The sequence below is a fragment of the Oncorhynchus mykiss genome, chromosome 25, assembly GCF_013265735.2.
Source record: "Oncorhynchus mykiss isolate Arlee chromosome 25, USDA_OmykA_1.1, whole genome shotgun sequence".
Classification (NCBI taxonomy): Eukaryota; Metazoa; Chordata; class Actinopteri; order Salmoniformes; family Salmonidae; genus Oncorhynchus; species Oncorhynchus mykiss.
The window spans coordinates 11880275-11895940 of record NC_048589.1 but is presented as its reverse complement, the minus strand read 5'-3'; the positions used below and the strand labels follow the sequence as shown (position 1 = coordinate 11895940).

At 44.8% G+C, this 15666-nt stretch overlaps 1 protein-coding gene across 2 annotated transcripts in view; it reads left to right on the top strand.

The window, feature by feature from the left end:
• spata17 (spermatogenesis associated 17) overlaps positions 1 to 15666 on the top strand; it is a 64461-nt gene that overhangs the window by 17887 nt on the left and 30908 nt on the right. For both annotated transcript variants that reach the window (XM_036962966.1, XM_036962965.1), the window contains exons 8-9: positions 1418 to 1566; positions 13013 to 13148. In XM_036962966.1, the coding sequence (XP_036818861.1) occupies positions 1418 to 1566; positions 13013 to 13148 (285 nt within the window). The remainder of the gene's footprint in view (positions 1 to 1417; positions 1567 to 13012; positions 13149 to 15666) is intronic.

Below are 15666 nucleotides of genomic sequence, written 5' to 3'. Positions count from 1 at the left end.
TTCACTTCTCTCCCTCCCTCTCTTTCTCTCCCTCCCTCCCTCCCTCTCGCTCCCTCTCTTCCTCTTTCTTTCCCTCCCTGTGTTTCCCAGTGTTCTTGGTGTGTGTGTTCTCCAGTAGTGTGAGTCCAGGCCTGTCCCCAGTGTGATAACATCAGTGGTGATGGATAGGTGGAGGTGGTTGTTTGGGAAGTGTTTGGGTCTGGTCAGGCCAGGGTGCTGATCCTGTGGTGATAGGACCAAGGACAGGGGCTCCCTGCTAGCTACTCTCCCCAACCAACCAACAGCAACAAAAGCTGAAGGTCACTCCACTAAACAACAGCTACCAAACAGCACAACCACATTGAGAGAAGTTACAGGACTAAGGAAAGTTAAAGGACTATGGGAAGTTAGTGGAGACAAGGGGAAGTTACTAAACTAGACTGAGGAAAGTTACTTAACTACACAAAGAAAAGGTACTTAACCAAACTAAAGAAAGTTACTTAACTACACGAAGGAAAGTTACTAAACTACACAAAGGAAAGTTACTTAACTAGGATAAAGAAAGCTACTTAACTACACGAAGGAAAGTTACTAAACTACACAAAGGAAAGTTACTTAACTAGGATAAAGAAAGCTACTTAACTACACGAAGGAAAGTTACTAAACTACACAAAGGAAAGTTACTTAACTAGGATAAAGAAAGCTACTTAACTACACAAAGGAAAGTTACTAAACTACACAAAGGAAAGTTACTTAACTAGGATAAAAAAAGCTACTTAACTACACGAAGGAAAGTTACTAAACTACACAAAGGAAAGTTACTTAGCCAAACTAAAGAAAGCTACTTAACTACAAGTTGCTTAAATAGACTAAGGAAAGGTACTAAACTAGACTAAGAAAAGTTACTGTAGATTAAGGAAAGTTAATTTACTAAGGAAAGATACTATTGACTACAGATAGTTACTAAACTAAGGAAAGTTACTGTAGACTAAGGAAAGTTACTAAGCTTTAGTAACCAAGGAAAGTTACTAAACTAGTCCAAGACTAAGGAAAGTTACTAATTAGATGAAGGAATTAGACTAAATTGGCTGTGGATTTACTGCTAAGCCATAACTACCTGTGGGGGGACGGATCAGAGAGAGAGAAGAAAGAAAGAAAGAGAATGATAGAAAGAGTTGGAGAAATAGAAAGAGGGATAGAGGGAAAGAGACGGAGAAAGATGCAGAGAAAAGGGAGAGAGAGCCGGGAGAGACTAGAGACAAACCTCTGATTTAAGACGTGATATCGAACAGAGGAAAACCGGGAAAGACCACTGCAGGGCTTCTGACTTACAGTACAGCATGTTTGATCAATGGAAAATGTTTTGAATGTTGGGGATGTATTTGTCATGCCCGCTGGTGTCTGTATAATGGCTTCCCATCTTTCCCCTGTGTGTTAGGGTCCGTTCCGTGGGCCAGCGGAGGTGTGGGCTCAGAGACAGCGTGGTCTCGAGCCGTCTCTGAGAGTCCAGACCTCCATCTCTGACCTGGAGCAGGCCCAGGACCAGCTACGCTCTGGAGAATGGAGGAACCACACCATGGAGACCATGTAAGTACACACAAACACAGATGCAGCCTTTTGTCCTAATGGATAGCAGTTATATGCTACTTTTCATCACATGAAAAAGGACTTTACAGTGTGTGTGTGTGTGGATAATGGACTTCATCCACCTCCTGTGTGTGTGTGTGTGTGGCTCACACCTGAGCCTTTTGGGGAGACTGACAGTGCAACTGCAGCACTACAGCAACAGCAGGACTACAGCAACGGCAGCACTACAGCAACAGCAACATCTGAAGCATCAGAACACATTCCTTCCACAACAGAACATAATCATAGTATAACAGGGGATTATCATCACCCCACTTTAGACTAGAATGGCTGTTTAACTCTGTAGTTTAATTACCAGCTCACTGTGTTATATTCAGACTATATTCAAACACAACCCCATTACCACAGCGCGCACACACACACACGCACACATATGAATGCATGATCCTACACACACTATGCACACAGAAACACCACAGATAGTTCATGTGGGAATCCGATCATTCTCTGTATGTGTGTGCGAGCGTGTGCGTGTGTGTGTATCTGTCTGTGTGTGCGCCTGTTCGTGGGCAAAGAGAAACGCCATTAACCCCCTGTTTGATCCACCAGCCGCCAACACCCACACTCATTTCAACTAGACGTTTCAAGGGACCACACTGAATTTGCCTGCGTACCCTCCTTGTCACCCCCACTCTCTCTCCCTTTCCAGTTGAATGTGTCTCTAATGAGTTATCAGACTCTCCAGTGTAGCGTGATGATGATGGTTTTGGGGGGGTGAGGTTAAAGTGGCTGAGGTGACAACTTCACATCTGAAGAGAACACTGTTACAGTACTGAGCGATTTCCCCTTTAAGTCAAAATTGGCTATATTGTAAAAATGTGTGTGCTTTTTGGTCTTAATTTAAGGTTAGGGTTGGGCATTAGGGTTAGAAGTGTGGTTAATGTTAGGGTTAGGGTTGCACATTTTGGGGAATATTCAGAGGTGGAAACTTTCCGTGGGAATTAACGGAAATATATGCAAATTAATATTAATACCATTTAAATGTAGCTGTTTTTTATATATACGTATTTACCATATCATATGGAGACAAACATAAACCTTATCAAAAGTAGACATAATTGCAAATGATTAAATCCTTCCAGAAACGATTTAGTTTACGAATTGAATTGAGTTGACTCTTCACATGGGATGATTTCACTGAACAACAAAAGAAAGGGAATATTGAATGATCCTCAATGATCCATCACATCTCCCAAAAATGTTTTCAACATACATCTGTAATATGATACTCAAGAAACTAAAGCTTTGGTTATCTTCCTCTGAGGCTTCAATGTCTTCTCCCTGGACCTCCTCAATGTCCACCTCTTGAACATCAGACTCTGAGGCCTCATCTTCACTGTCACTTTCCAACCTTGTTGAGGATGGCTCGTTGTCAGGCTCAAAAAGCCTCAAATTTGCCCTGAGGCCACCAATTTTTCAAACCTTGTTTTGGTCAGCCTGTTGCGTGCTTGGGTGTGTGTGTTCCCAAACAAGGGCCAGTTGCGCTCTGATGCGGCTGATGTTGGTGGGATTTGGAGGATGGAGGCAACAGGGGAAAGAGCCTTAGATCCACAAAGTCCCTTCCACCAGGTGGCTGATGAGATATGTTGGCACGACTGCCATATTGCATCTCCATGCCAAAGCCCTTGCTTGGAAGTGTACTTCGCCAGACTGCCAAGAACCTTGCCCTCATCCAGGCCAAGGTGGCGAGACACGGTAGTGATGACACCATAGACCTTGTTGATCTCTACACCAAACAGGATGCTCTTGCCAGCATACTTGGGCCTTCAGCTCGTCTGCATTGAAGAGACCGGTGTGTCTGTGCTTTTGTAGAATACTGGTTGAGGGGTGGAGATGATATAGTTAATTATTCATTGCCAACAAACATTCGACCACCCTTCAGAGATGATTGCAATACAGTCTGCTTTCTCTATGATTTGCTTGACGTTCACTTGAATTCTGTTGAACTCTGCATCCAGCAAATGAGTAGATAAAACATGTCTGGTTGGAGGGGTGTATGCTGGGCGAAGAACATTCAGAAATCTCTTCCAATACACATTGCCTGTGAGCATCAGATGTGAACCAGTTGCATACACAGCTAGAGAAAGACATTCATCAGCATTTCTCTGACTACTTTTTTTTTTTTTTTTCCACCTTTATTTAACCAGGTAGGCTAGTTGAGAACAAGTTCTCATTTGCAACTGCGACCTGGCCAAGATAAAGCATAGCAGTGTGAACAGACAACACAGAGTTACACATAGAGTAAACAATTAACAAGTCAGTAAAAGGGGAGTCTATATACATTGTGTGCAAAAGGCATGAGGAAGTAGGCGAATAATTACAATTTTGCAGATTAACAACACTGGAGTGATAAATGATCAGATGGTCATGTACAGGTAGAGATATTGGTGTGCAAAAGAGCAGAAAAGTAAATAAATAAAAACAGTATGGGGATGAGGTAGGTAAAAATGGGTGGGCTGTTTACCGATAGACTATGTACAGCTGCAGCGCTCGGTTAGCTACTCAGATAGCTGCTCAGATAGCAGATGTTTGAAGTTGGTGAGGGAGATAAAAGTCTCCAACTTCAGCGATTTTTGCAATTCGTTCCAGTCACAGGCAGCAGAGAACTGGAACGAAAGGCGGCCAAATGAGGTGTTGGCTTTAGGGATGATCAGTGAGATACACCTGCTGGAGCGCGTGCTACGGATGGGTGTTGCCATCGTGACCAGTGAACTGAGATAAGGCGGAGCTTTACCTAGCATGGACTTGTAGATGACCTGGAGCCAGTGGGTCTGGCGACGAATATGTAGCGAGGGCCAGCCGACTAGAGCATACAAGTCACAGTGGTGGGTGGTATAAGGTGCTTTAGTGACAAAACGGATGGCACTGTGATAAACGGCATCCAGTTTGCTGAGTAGAGTGTTGGAAGCAATTTTGTAGATGACATCGCCAAAGTCGAGGATCGGTAGGATAGTCAGTTTTACTAGGGTAAGTTTGGCGGCGTGAGTGAAGGAGGCTTTGTTGCGGAATAGAAAGCCGACTCTTGATTTGATTTTCGATTGGAGATGTTTGATATGAGTCTGGAAGGAGAGTTTGCAGTCTAGCCAGACACCTAGGTACTTATAGATGTCCACATATTCAAGCTCGGAACCATCCAGGGTGGTGATGCTGGTCAGGCGTGCGGGTGCAGGCAGCAAACGGTTGAAAAGCATGCATTTGGTTTTACTAGCGTTTAAGAGCAGTTGGAGGCCACGGAAGGAGTGTTGTATGGCATTGAAGCTCGTTTGGAGGTTAGATAGCACTGTCCAAGGACGGGCCGGAAGTATATAGAATGGTGTCGTCTGCGTAGAGGTGGATCAGGGAATCGCCCGCAGCAAGAGCAACATCATTGATATATACAGAGAAAAGAGTCGGCCCGAGGATTGAACCCTGTGGCAGCCCCATAGAGACTGCCAGAGGACCGGACAGCATGCCCTCCGATTTGACACACTGACACACTGAACTGAATTGGTAAACCAGGCAAGGCAGTCATCCGAAAAACCGAGGCTACTGAGTCTGCCGATAAGAATATGGTGATTGACAGAGTCGAAAGCCTTGGCAAGGTCGATGAAGACGGCTGCACAGTACTGTCTTTTATCGATGGCGGTTATGATATCGTTTAGTACCTTGAGCGTGGCTGAGAATAAAAGTAGCAGATTTCTGGGCATGGTAGAATATATTCAGGGCATAATGCGCAGACAGGGGTATGGTGGGGTGCGGGTACAGCGGAGGTAAGCCCAGGCACTGGGTGATGATGAGAGAGGTTGTATCACTGGACATGCTGGTTGTAATGGGTGAGGTCACCGCATGTGTGGGAGGTGGGACAAAGGACGTATCAGGGGTATGAAGAGTGGAACTAGGGGCTCCATTGTAAACTAAAACAATGATAACTAACCTGAACAACAGTATACAAGGCATATTGACATTTGAGAGAGACATACAGCGAGGCATACAGTAATCACAGGTGTTGAATTGGGAGAGCTAGCTAAAACAGTAGCTAAAACAGTAGGTGAGACAACAACAGCTAATCAGCTAGCACAACAACAGCAGGTAAAATGGCGTTGACTAGGCAGGGAGGGTCGGATTAACTACACACAGAGCCTGAGTGCGGCTGGGGCCGACAGATAAAACATAAACAAGCAGAATGGAGTACCGTGATAAATGGACAGTCCAGCATGCATCAGCTATGTAGCCAAGTGATCAGTGTCCAGGGGGCAGCGGTGGATGGGGCAGGGAAGCTGGACTGGCGAGTATTATCCAGGTTAAAAAACTGGCTGGCTGTGCAGAAGGTTAAAGGTAAAAGCCGCTAGCAGTGGCTGACAATGACTGAATAGCTTGTAGCTAGTTAGCTGGTTAGCTTCTGGAGGTCCTTGAGTGTGTTCTAAAAATTAAAAATAATAGCGATTCCGTATCACATTGGGTGAGGCAGGTTACCGGAAGGTATAAACAAAATAAAAATCGAAAAGAGATTGAAAGTAAATATGGGTCCAGTGAGTGTTTGGAACGCGGCGATTCAGACGGTTAGAAGGCCTGTGCTAACAAACTAACAGTTAGTAGGCCGGGGCTAAACAAGGTAGCAGTTAGCGGACCGGGGCTAAACAAGGTAGCAGTTAGCGGACCGGGGCTAAACAAGCTAGCAGTTAGAAGGACGAATTAGCAAGCAAGGAGATAGCAAGGGCTAGAAAGTTAGCCTTTGGGGGGCGTCGCGATGGAGCGAGTCTGTTTATGCCTCTTCATGCGGTGACATCGATAGACCGGTCGTGGGTCCGGATATTGTAGCCCAGGAGTATGCTTCGGTGGTAGCACAGGAGCTCTGGCCGGGCTAGCTTCAAGCTAAGTGGGTGGAAACGCTAGCCAGGAGTAATCATCCGGGGTTGCGGTTAGCTAGTTAGCTAGTTATGAAGATCCAGCTGAAAATGTTCCGTTAGCGGTGGGAATCCGGGGATAAAAAAAGAATAATAGGTCCGTTATGCTCTGGTTAGAGTCACGTTGTTCGAACTGGCGAGAGCTTTCCGAGCTAAAGGTTAGCTGATGACCGGTTAGCTGAAGACCGCTAGCAATGGTTTGCTGACTGATAGCTGGTAGTTAGCTGGCTAGCTTCAGTTGAGGGGTTCCGGATCCGAAGTAAATATAAATACTTTAGGAAAAAATAGCTACATTGCGTGAGGCGGGTTGCAGGAGAGTCAAAAAAGTCAAAAAAAACCTTCTGATTCCAGGAGGACCGTGAGCTGTTGCTATCGATAGGGTGGCTGATTCATCATTTTCACCTCGAATTAGAAGTAGAGGGACTTTTGTCAGAGGTTGCTAGTTGTGAGCGCTGAGGGAACTTTTAGGCACTTGGCCAGATGATTCTGCATCTTTGTTGCATTCTTCACATACAGTGCCTTGCGAAAGTATTCGGCCCCCTTGAACTTTGCGACCTTTTGCCACATTTCAGGCTTCAAACATAAAGATATAAAACTGTATTTTTTTGTGAAGAATCAACAACAAGTGGGACACAATCATGAAGTGGAACGAAATTTATTGGATATTTCAAACTTTTTTAACAAATCAAAAACTGAAAAATTGGGCGTGCAAAATTATTCAACCCCCTTAAGTTAATACTTTGTAGCGCCACCTTTTGCTGCGATTACAGCTGTAAGTCGCTTGGGGTATGTCTCTATCAGTTTTGCACATCGAGAGACTGAAATTTTTTCCCATTCCTCCTTGCAAAACAGCTCGAGCTCAGTGAGGTTGGATGGAGAGCATTTGTGAACAGCAGTTTTCAGTTCTTTCCACAGATTCTTGATTGGATTCAGGTCTGGACTTTGACTTGGCCATTCTAACACCTGGATATGTTTATTTTTGAACCATTCCATTGTAGATTTTGCTTTATCTTTTGGATCATTGTCTTGTTGGAAGACAAATCTCCGTCCCAGTCTCAGGTCTTTTGCAGACTCCATCAGGTTTTCTTCCAGAATGGTCCTGTATTTGGCTCCATCCATCTTCCCATCAATTTTAACCATCTTCCCTGTCCCTGCTGAAGAAAAGCAGGCCCAAACCATGATGCTGCCACCACCATGTTTGACAGTGGGGATGGTGTGTTCAGCTGTGTTGCTTTTACGCCAAACATAACGTTTTGCATTGTTGCCAAAAAGTTCAATTTTGGTTTCATCTGACCAGAGCACCTTCTTCCACATGTTTGGTGTGTCTCCCAGGTGGCTTGTGGCAAACTTTAAACGACACTTTTTATGGATATCTTTAAGAAATGTCTTTCTTCTTGCTACTCTTCCATAAAGGCCAGATTTGTGCAATATACGACTGATTGTTGTCCTATGGACAGAGTCTCCCACCTCAGCTGTAGATCTCTGCAGTTCATCCAGAGTGATCATGGGCCTCTTGGCTGCATCTCTGATCAGTCTTCTCCTTGTATGAGCTGAAGGTTTAGAGGGACGGCCAGGTCTTGGTAGATTTGCAGTGGTCTGATACTCCTTCCATTTCAATATTATCGCTTGCACAGTGCTCCTTGGGATGTTTAAAGCTTGGGATATATTTTTGTATCCAAATCCAGCTTTAAACTTCTTCACAACAGTATCTCGGACCTGCCTGGTGTGTTCCTTGTTCTTCATGATGCTCTCTGCGCTTTTAAATGACCTCTGAGACTATCACAGTGCAGGTGCATTTATACGGAGACTTGATTACACACAGGTGGATTGTATTTATCATCATTAGTCATTTAGGTCAACATTGGATCATTCAGAGATCCTCACTGAACTTCTGGAGAGAGTTTGCTGCACTGAAAGTAAAGGGGCTGAATAATTTTGCACGCCCAATTTTTCAGTTTTTGATTTGTTAAAAAAGTTTGAAATATCCAATAAATGTCGTTCCACTTCATGGTTGTGTCCCACTTGTTGTTGATTCTTCACAAAAAAATACAGTTTTATATCTTTATGTTTGAAGCCTGAAATGTGGCAAAAGGTTGCAAAGTTCAAGGGGGCCAATACTTTCGCAAGGCACTGTATGATTTGGCATAGTATTTGCAAAAGTACACAGCTTTTCCTTCTACATTCGCTGCAGTGAAATGTCTTCACACATCAGATAGTACACGTGGCATTTTCCTGTAAAAATTTGAAAAAATGAGTCAAAAAAAATAAATACAATTCCATGTACAGATAAATAGTTAAGCAGTTAGATTAAACAACTCCTTTGTGAGATAAATGTGTTAAAATGAAACATGTATGGAAACAGGTGAATTAACACTCCTCAGTTAACAGGCTCAAGCAAGCTAAAACCCACATGGTAGCAACTAGCATAAATTGTTAAGTTAAAAATTATTTAAACACACTTTGCTGTAAGCTACTATTTACTAGTTAACAAAAAATCATGTAGGTCATATAAAATATATTCACCCCACCCAGTATTGTAATCAAAACTTACCAGAAAGCATGTAGTCCTTGGCTCAGACAGTGTAGTAGTGTGGGCTCAATAGCATCTCATTAGTGTGCAAGATCTTGAGAATCAGCTGTACATGTGATGGAAGAGTGCACTGCACATGTGATGGAAGAATGCATTGTGCATGCAGAGGGTTTGCAATTCCATTGAATTGGGGATAGTTTAACCAAAATATGCCACAATACCTAGAATTGCCCTATGTTTCCCACAGAAAAGGTTCACTGTTAATGAGCTAAGTTTTTTGATGAATTTAAGCTAGTGACCACTCTGCAGAGCCTCCCCCAGAACAAGATTCATGACAAAAAAACGCTTCACTAATGCTAGTGGGTCATTGTCTTCAGTACATGCTCAGATGGGAGTGTATACATATGGCCACTTATTGAACAGGATGTTACCAAATGAAGACTACTGAATTCAAGCTATAGTACAGGACAAGTGAGCTCTGCCTAGACCCAGAGAAGACAAAGAGACTGGAGATGTGAGAAAGAAAGTGATGCAGTCCTTCCGTACCCTGGTCACACACAGCCTAAAGCATCTGAGTCCAGGTTTAACAGGCACATTATTAGTCTCAGTTGACTGAAACAACACAGTCTGCACGCACACACGCACACACACACGCACGCACACACACACACACACACACACACACACACACACACACACACACACACGTCTGTCTCAGTTGACTTAAACAGCACAGTCTGCACGCACACACGCACGCACTCACACACATCTGTCTCAGTTGACTGAAACAACACAGCTTATGTAGTCACACACGGACACGGGAGACTGATCAACTCAACAACCTCCCCCTGCTCCCCTCTCTCTCTCTCTCTCTCTCTCTCTCTCTCTCTCTCTTTCTCTTTCTCTCTCTCTCTCTCTCTCTCTCTCTCTCTCTCTCTCTCTCTCTCTCTCTCTCTCCTCACCCTCATGGTTTTTGGTGGCAGTGTCTGTGCTCATATGCCCATGTGTGTGTGCCTGTGTGTGTGTAAATGTGTATGTGTGTGTTGTCACCGGGCCCGGCAGCTCGGCCTCAGCCCAAAGATCCCTGGTGAGGAGTCAAACTTTCCTTAATAGCCCTGAATGAATAAAAACTAGCCTATTAAAAGGCAATCGGGAGGCAATAAGAGCTGTGAGTGGAACCAGCCGGCGAGGCGAGGCATGCCCGGGCCCAGTGCAGCCTGGGACATTGGGGCCACATTAATATCACGCCGCTGATGTCCCTCCCATGTGCACATTAGCTTGGACTGCTGGGTAATCTGTCTTGTAGGGTCTCTGGTGGCCACAGAGTGTCTTTGCCGCCTTGTTTGTGTTTGTGTGTAGACGTGTGTGTGCGCGTGCGTGGGAGCCATGCAGGACCATCGCTTAAACTGACCAATTCCAGGTTTGTCATGCCACCTTGTGTGGTGTACACGTCCCTCTCTCTTCCTTGTCTCGCTATAACTATGTATAGTAGGAAATGAGTTCACTAGCTCTTGAATACATCAGACTAGTGATAGATGCTGATTATTTATTTGCTACATGCATTATATTATTGGCAAACACAATTTCCACACAGCCTGAGATGTTAATGTAAGTGCTATTTTATTTAACTAGGCAAGCCATTTAAGAACAAATTCTTATTTACAATGACGGCCTACCCCGGCCAAACCCTAACCTGGATGACGCTGGGCCAATTGTGCGCCGCCCTATGGAACTCCCAATCACAGCCGGTTGTGTTATAGACTGGAATCGAACCAGGGTCTGTAGTGACGCCTCTAGCACTGAGATACAGTGCCTTAGACCGCTGTGCCACTTGTGAGCCCACTATACATACGCGAACGCTACTATACATACGCCAACTCAACAAAAAAAACTCAATGTGGAAATCGTATCTATTGAGTAGGGTTTTAATACAAACCCAGCTAGCACATTTGGTTCCTTGACAGTTGTGGGAACGTAAGATTTTGGTTTCCCATTGGTTCTGGGAACGAAGCCATAAGTTCCCTGACCGGTAACGTTTTTAAACGTTCTGAGAACGGAAGTGATTATTTTGCCTGTTCTAGGAACATACATTTTTAGGTTGCAGGCAGGTTCTAAGAACGTTTTACTATGGTTCCCTGAGAACATTTTTCAATAAAATGTTGAATAAAATTGTTAGTTTAGGTTAACTGCCTTGAGCTCAGATAGGACACTTGGAAATTAATTTGCTTAGGTATTAATCATGCAAACCCATTTATTTTTTTATTCTGGCACTTCGTCAGTGAGATTCAAACCTTTGAACTTCTGCTCTTTATCCATAGAATTAGTACACTGCGCCACCAGGATGGCAGGCAGGTCACCTGTAATAAAAGTCAGTATTTGGTGTCCATCCATGTCTGAGGATGTCGGAAGATGATGTGGAAACTGACATCTAGGGGCAACAGTGAGTAATGGAGTGCAGGTGAGTCCGGTGAAGCGCTGGTGCGACTAACGATGGTGACAGGTGTGTGTAATGATTAGACGTCGGCTGAGGGGTGACGTGGGAGCCTGTCGAGCCAACCGAGGCTTATGAGCCTCTCGAGCCAGCTGAGGCATGGGAGCCTGACAAGCCAGCTGAGGCATGGGAGCCTGACAAGCCAGCTGAGGCATGGGAGCCTGACAAGCCAGCTGAGGCATGGGAGCCTGACAAGCCAGCTGAGGCATGGGAGCCTGACAAGCCAGCTGAGGCATCCCTGGTTGCTTCGGCAGCGGGACCCAACATCTCCAACAAAAAAACAAAAAACTCCCTGATGCTTCCAATTGTGGTGTCTGCGTTCTGTAACGATTCCGTACTTTAAACAGAACCATGAGGAAACCTGTACGAAACGATATGCTGAATTACTGAAACCACCAAAAAGTATCCTGCACGATTCCCAGAACTTCGTGGGAAAGATGTTTGCAAAATAACCATAGGACAACCACACTCTCACCAAGCTCTAAGAAACATATGGTTCTCAGAATGTTATGTGCTAGCTGGGTAGCGCCTAGGTAGCTTTTTTGTTTGTTTGTTTGTTTAGTGATGTACTCAAGTTGACCCCCCCCCCCCCCGACACACACGCACACACCTAGTGCACAGGATAAATATTCCCCCAAGCAATGTGTCTGGGGTGTAATTTACAAAATCAACCTGACGGAAATTAACAGCTGGCTTTCCTCCTCAGCAATAGCGATTTACCCTGAACACCAGCAAACAACGAAAAACAACCACACACACACACCTAACTCTTATATGTAGTGATAAGCTCTGCAGACAAAAAGTCCCATTTGGCTGCAGAAACACACTATAGAGCAGGGGTGGGCAACTCCAGTCCTCGGGGGCCTGATTTGGTGTCCCACTTTTTCTCCATCCCTAGCAAACACAGCTCATTAATCAAATTGCATTCTAAACTGAAGATCATGATTAGGTGATTATTGGGGTCAGGTGTGTTAGCTGGGGCAAAACTCTGACACCACTCAGGCCCCCGAGGACTGGAATTGCCCAACCCTGCTGTAGAGGCTCTTTGAGTGTGTGGGGGGAATTTGGATGGAAATCAGACGTGTGTGTGTGTGTGTGTGTGTGTGTTCAAAGGGAGTAGTGATGGTGTGTTTCCTGGGTCATTTCCACTGTGTGGTCCAAAGCAGAGAGACATGAGACAAGGCCTGCATCGTTAGACTGGACCAGCAGGCACTCATGTAATATCAGACTGGGATGGAGATGAAGAGAGGAGCCTGCCATCATGGAGGGAGGGATGGAGGGAGGTGGGATCGAATCAGAGGCCCATACTGAATGTTGTGTCTAGGAATTGTCTTAGAGATGGGGCTTCGGTTTACAGAGATCGGACTGTATATTGTCTTGAAGGTGCACTGGATTCTATCGAAACAAGTAGATACCTCATGACATTATTGTCGACGTTGTTGACATGAGACTTCATAGGTCCTCTCCTCTCCTTCTCTCCAGGTTCCAGCCGTTCTCTAAGGCCCATCAGAACAGGAGTTATGAGAGGATGCTCCACACCTCCTCTTCCTTCCAGCCTGTCCCCTACGGGACCAAACACTTCAGAGAGGAACACCAGGAGAACCTGCAGGGGAAACAGGTACCAATGTTGTTTTCTTTGTGCGTGTGTTTTCCCGCTGGGAATTCCTGTTCCTCTCACATCATCCTCTGTGCATTGTGTATGATTCAAGTCAACCTTTTTTTGTTGTTGGACATCCTGCTATCTTTTTGACTATGTTGTTATTTGAGATATGAGTCCGTTCAATATCTGAAGACTCACACAGCCTCAGTTTAAGAAACAACACTCGCTTTTACACATGGAGAGCACTCTAACACAACCTCCCAACTTCAGCAATACACATTTGTCAAACCTGACAGCAATTTAATAAATCCATGCACTCTCTCACGCACAAATGCGCACGCACACACACACACACACACACACACACACACACACACACACACACACACAATCACCCTGGCCACAGTCAAATTCCACACACACACACACACCTGCGGGGATGCATACGTAAATGAGTGGGCTGTGGCAGCAGCAGTGTGGTCGGCCCCCGGCCCCAGGCATTAGGTAATTGAGTGTGTCTTTGCTCAAGGCCTTTCATGGATCAGGGTTTTTTATTAGCTCTGTTCCCAGCAGCCACAGCCCCGCAGCGCGCACACACACACACACACACACACACACACCAATTGCCTGGAAACGAGGCAAATGAGAGAACACTTTGCCCAGAATGAGATAAACAAGGCGGCACGCCACAGGGTCTCCCGCCGCTGACGGCAGGGGCAGGATGTGTCGCGTGTCTCAGCAACACTGGACACTTTGCTAGGGGGATGTGTGTGTTGAGATGTGTCAAGCAGGGTTTCCGTCATGAAAATGTTGCGCCGGACATTTGACCGGCAGCATTTTAATTTACCAGACATTTGAGAAATGTACCGGACCCATAATGCATTGGGTGCGTAACCTGATTAGGGCGTCTACCCACGCTGCTCAGAGTGACAGAAATATCAATCACATGTAGATTATGGTAATTCATATTAACAGAACATGCAAGTCTAGGATGCAACTATGTGTGTCCTTCTTACCGAATTCCAATGTGCACTTTGATGATGTTTAGATTCACTTTCCACATTTACTTTTCCTCAGCCAACAAGATGAGTAACGAACAGCAAATACCAAGCTTTATCAATCTACTATCCCACATAGTAGAAAAGTTAACCTATTATATTGGTCAGCTTGTCGAGAAAAAAATGGCCTATACCAAACAGGCTCTGGGACATTTGTGGGACAATAGATCCCAATAGAAACAGGCTACAGTAAATAACAAAGTTAAAAAGCAATGATTCTGATGCAACAGATCAGAACATTTAGCTTAAAATGTTGCAAAATGATTATTTCTTCACATTATAAGCGCAGCAATGCGCACCATACCGAATGTTTGTTTCATAATACATTTAGCGGGAAAACACCACTGTCGAAATGAGAAATTTAGAAAGAGGGGAAATCTAAAGATGCAAGAACTATGGATTGCTAATATGACTAGGATTGTGCCTTTTGGCTACTGGACACTGAAGGAAAGTGGATCTCTAATCTCTCTTTTGACGAACATATCAAGACTGTTTCAAGGACAGCTTTTTTCCATCTACGTAACATTGCAAAAATCTGAAACTTTCCAAAAATTATGCAGAAAAATGAATCCATGCTTTTGTTACTTCTAGGTTAGACTACTGCAATGCTCTACTTTCCGTCTACCCGGATAAAGCAATAAATAAACTTCAGTTAGTGCTAAATACGGCTGCTAGAATCCTGACTAGAACCCCAAAATTTGATCATATTACTCCAGTGCTAGCCTCCCTACACTGGCTTCCTATCGAGGCAAGGGCTGATTTCAAGGTTTTACTGCTAACCTACGAAGCATTACATAGGCTTGCTCCTACCTACCTCTTTGATTTGGTCCTGCCGTACATACCTACACGTACCCTGCTGCCGTACATACCTACACGTACCCGACCGCAGGGTACGTGTAGGTATGTACGGCAGGACCAAATCAAAGAGGTAGGTAGGAGCAAGCCTATGTAATGCTTCGTAGGTTAGCAGTAAAACCTTGAAATCAGCCCTTGCCTCGATAGGAAGCCAGTGTAGGGAGGCTAGCACTGGAGTAATATGATCAAATTTTGGGGTTCTAGTCAGGATTCTAGCAGCCGTATTTAGCACTAACTGAAGTTTATTTATTGCTTTATCCGGGTAGACACAGGCCTCCTAATTGTCCCTAGAATTTCTAAGCAAAGAGCTGGAGGCAGTGCTTTCTCTTATAGAGCTCAATTTTTATGGAATGGTCTGCCTACCCATGTAAGAGACGCAAACTCGGTCTCAACCTTTAAGTCTTTACTGAAGACTCATCTCTTCAGTGGGTCATATGATTGAGTGTAGTCTGGCCCAGGAGTGTGAAGGTGAACGGAAAGGTTCTGGAGCAACGAACCGCCCTTGCTGTCTCTGCCTGGCCGGTTCCCCTCTTTCCACTGGGATTCTCTGCCTCTTACCCTATTACAGGGGCTGAGTCTACTTCCGGCGCCGACAGAGATGGCCGCCTCGCTTCGCGTTCCTA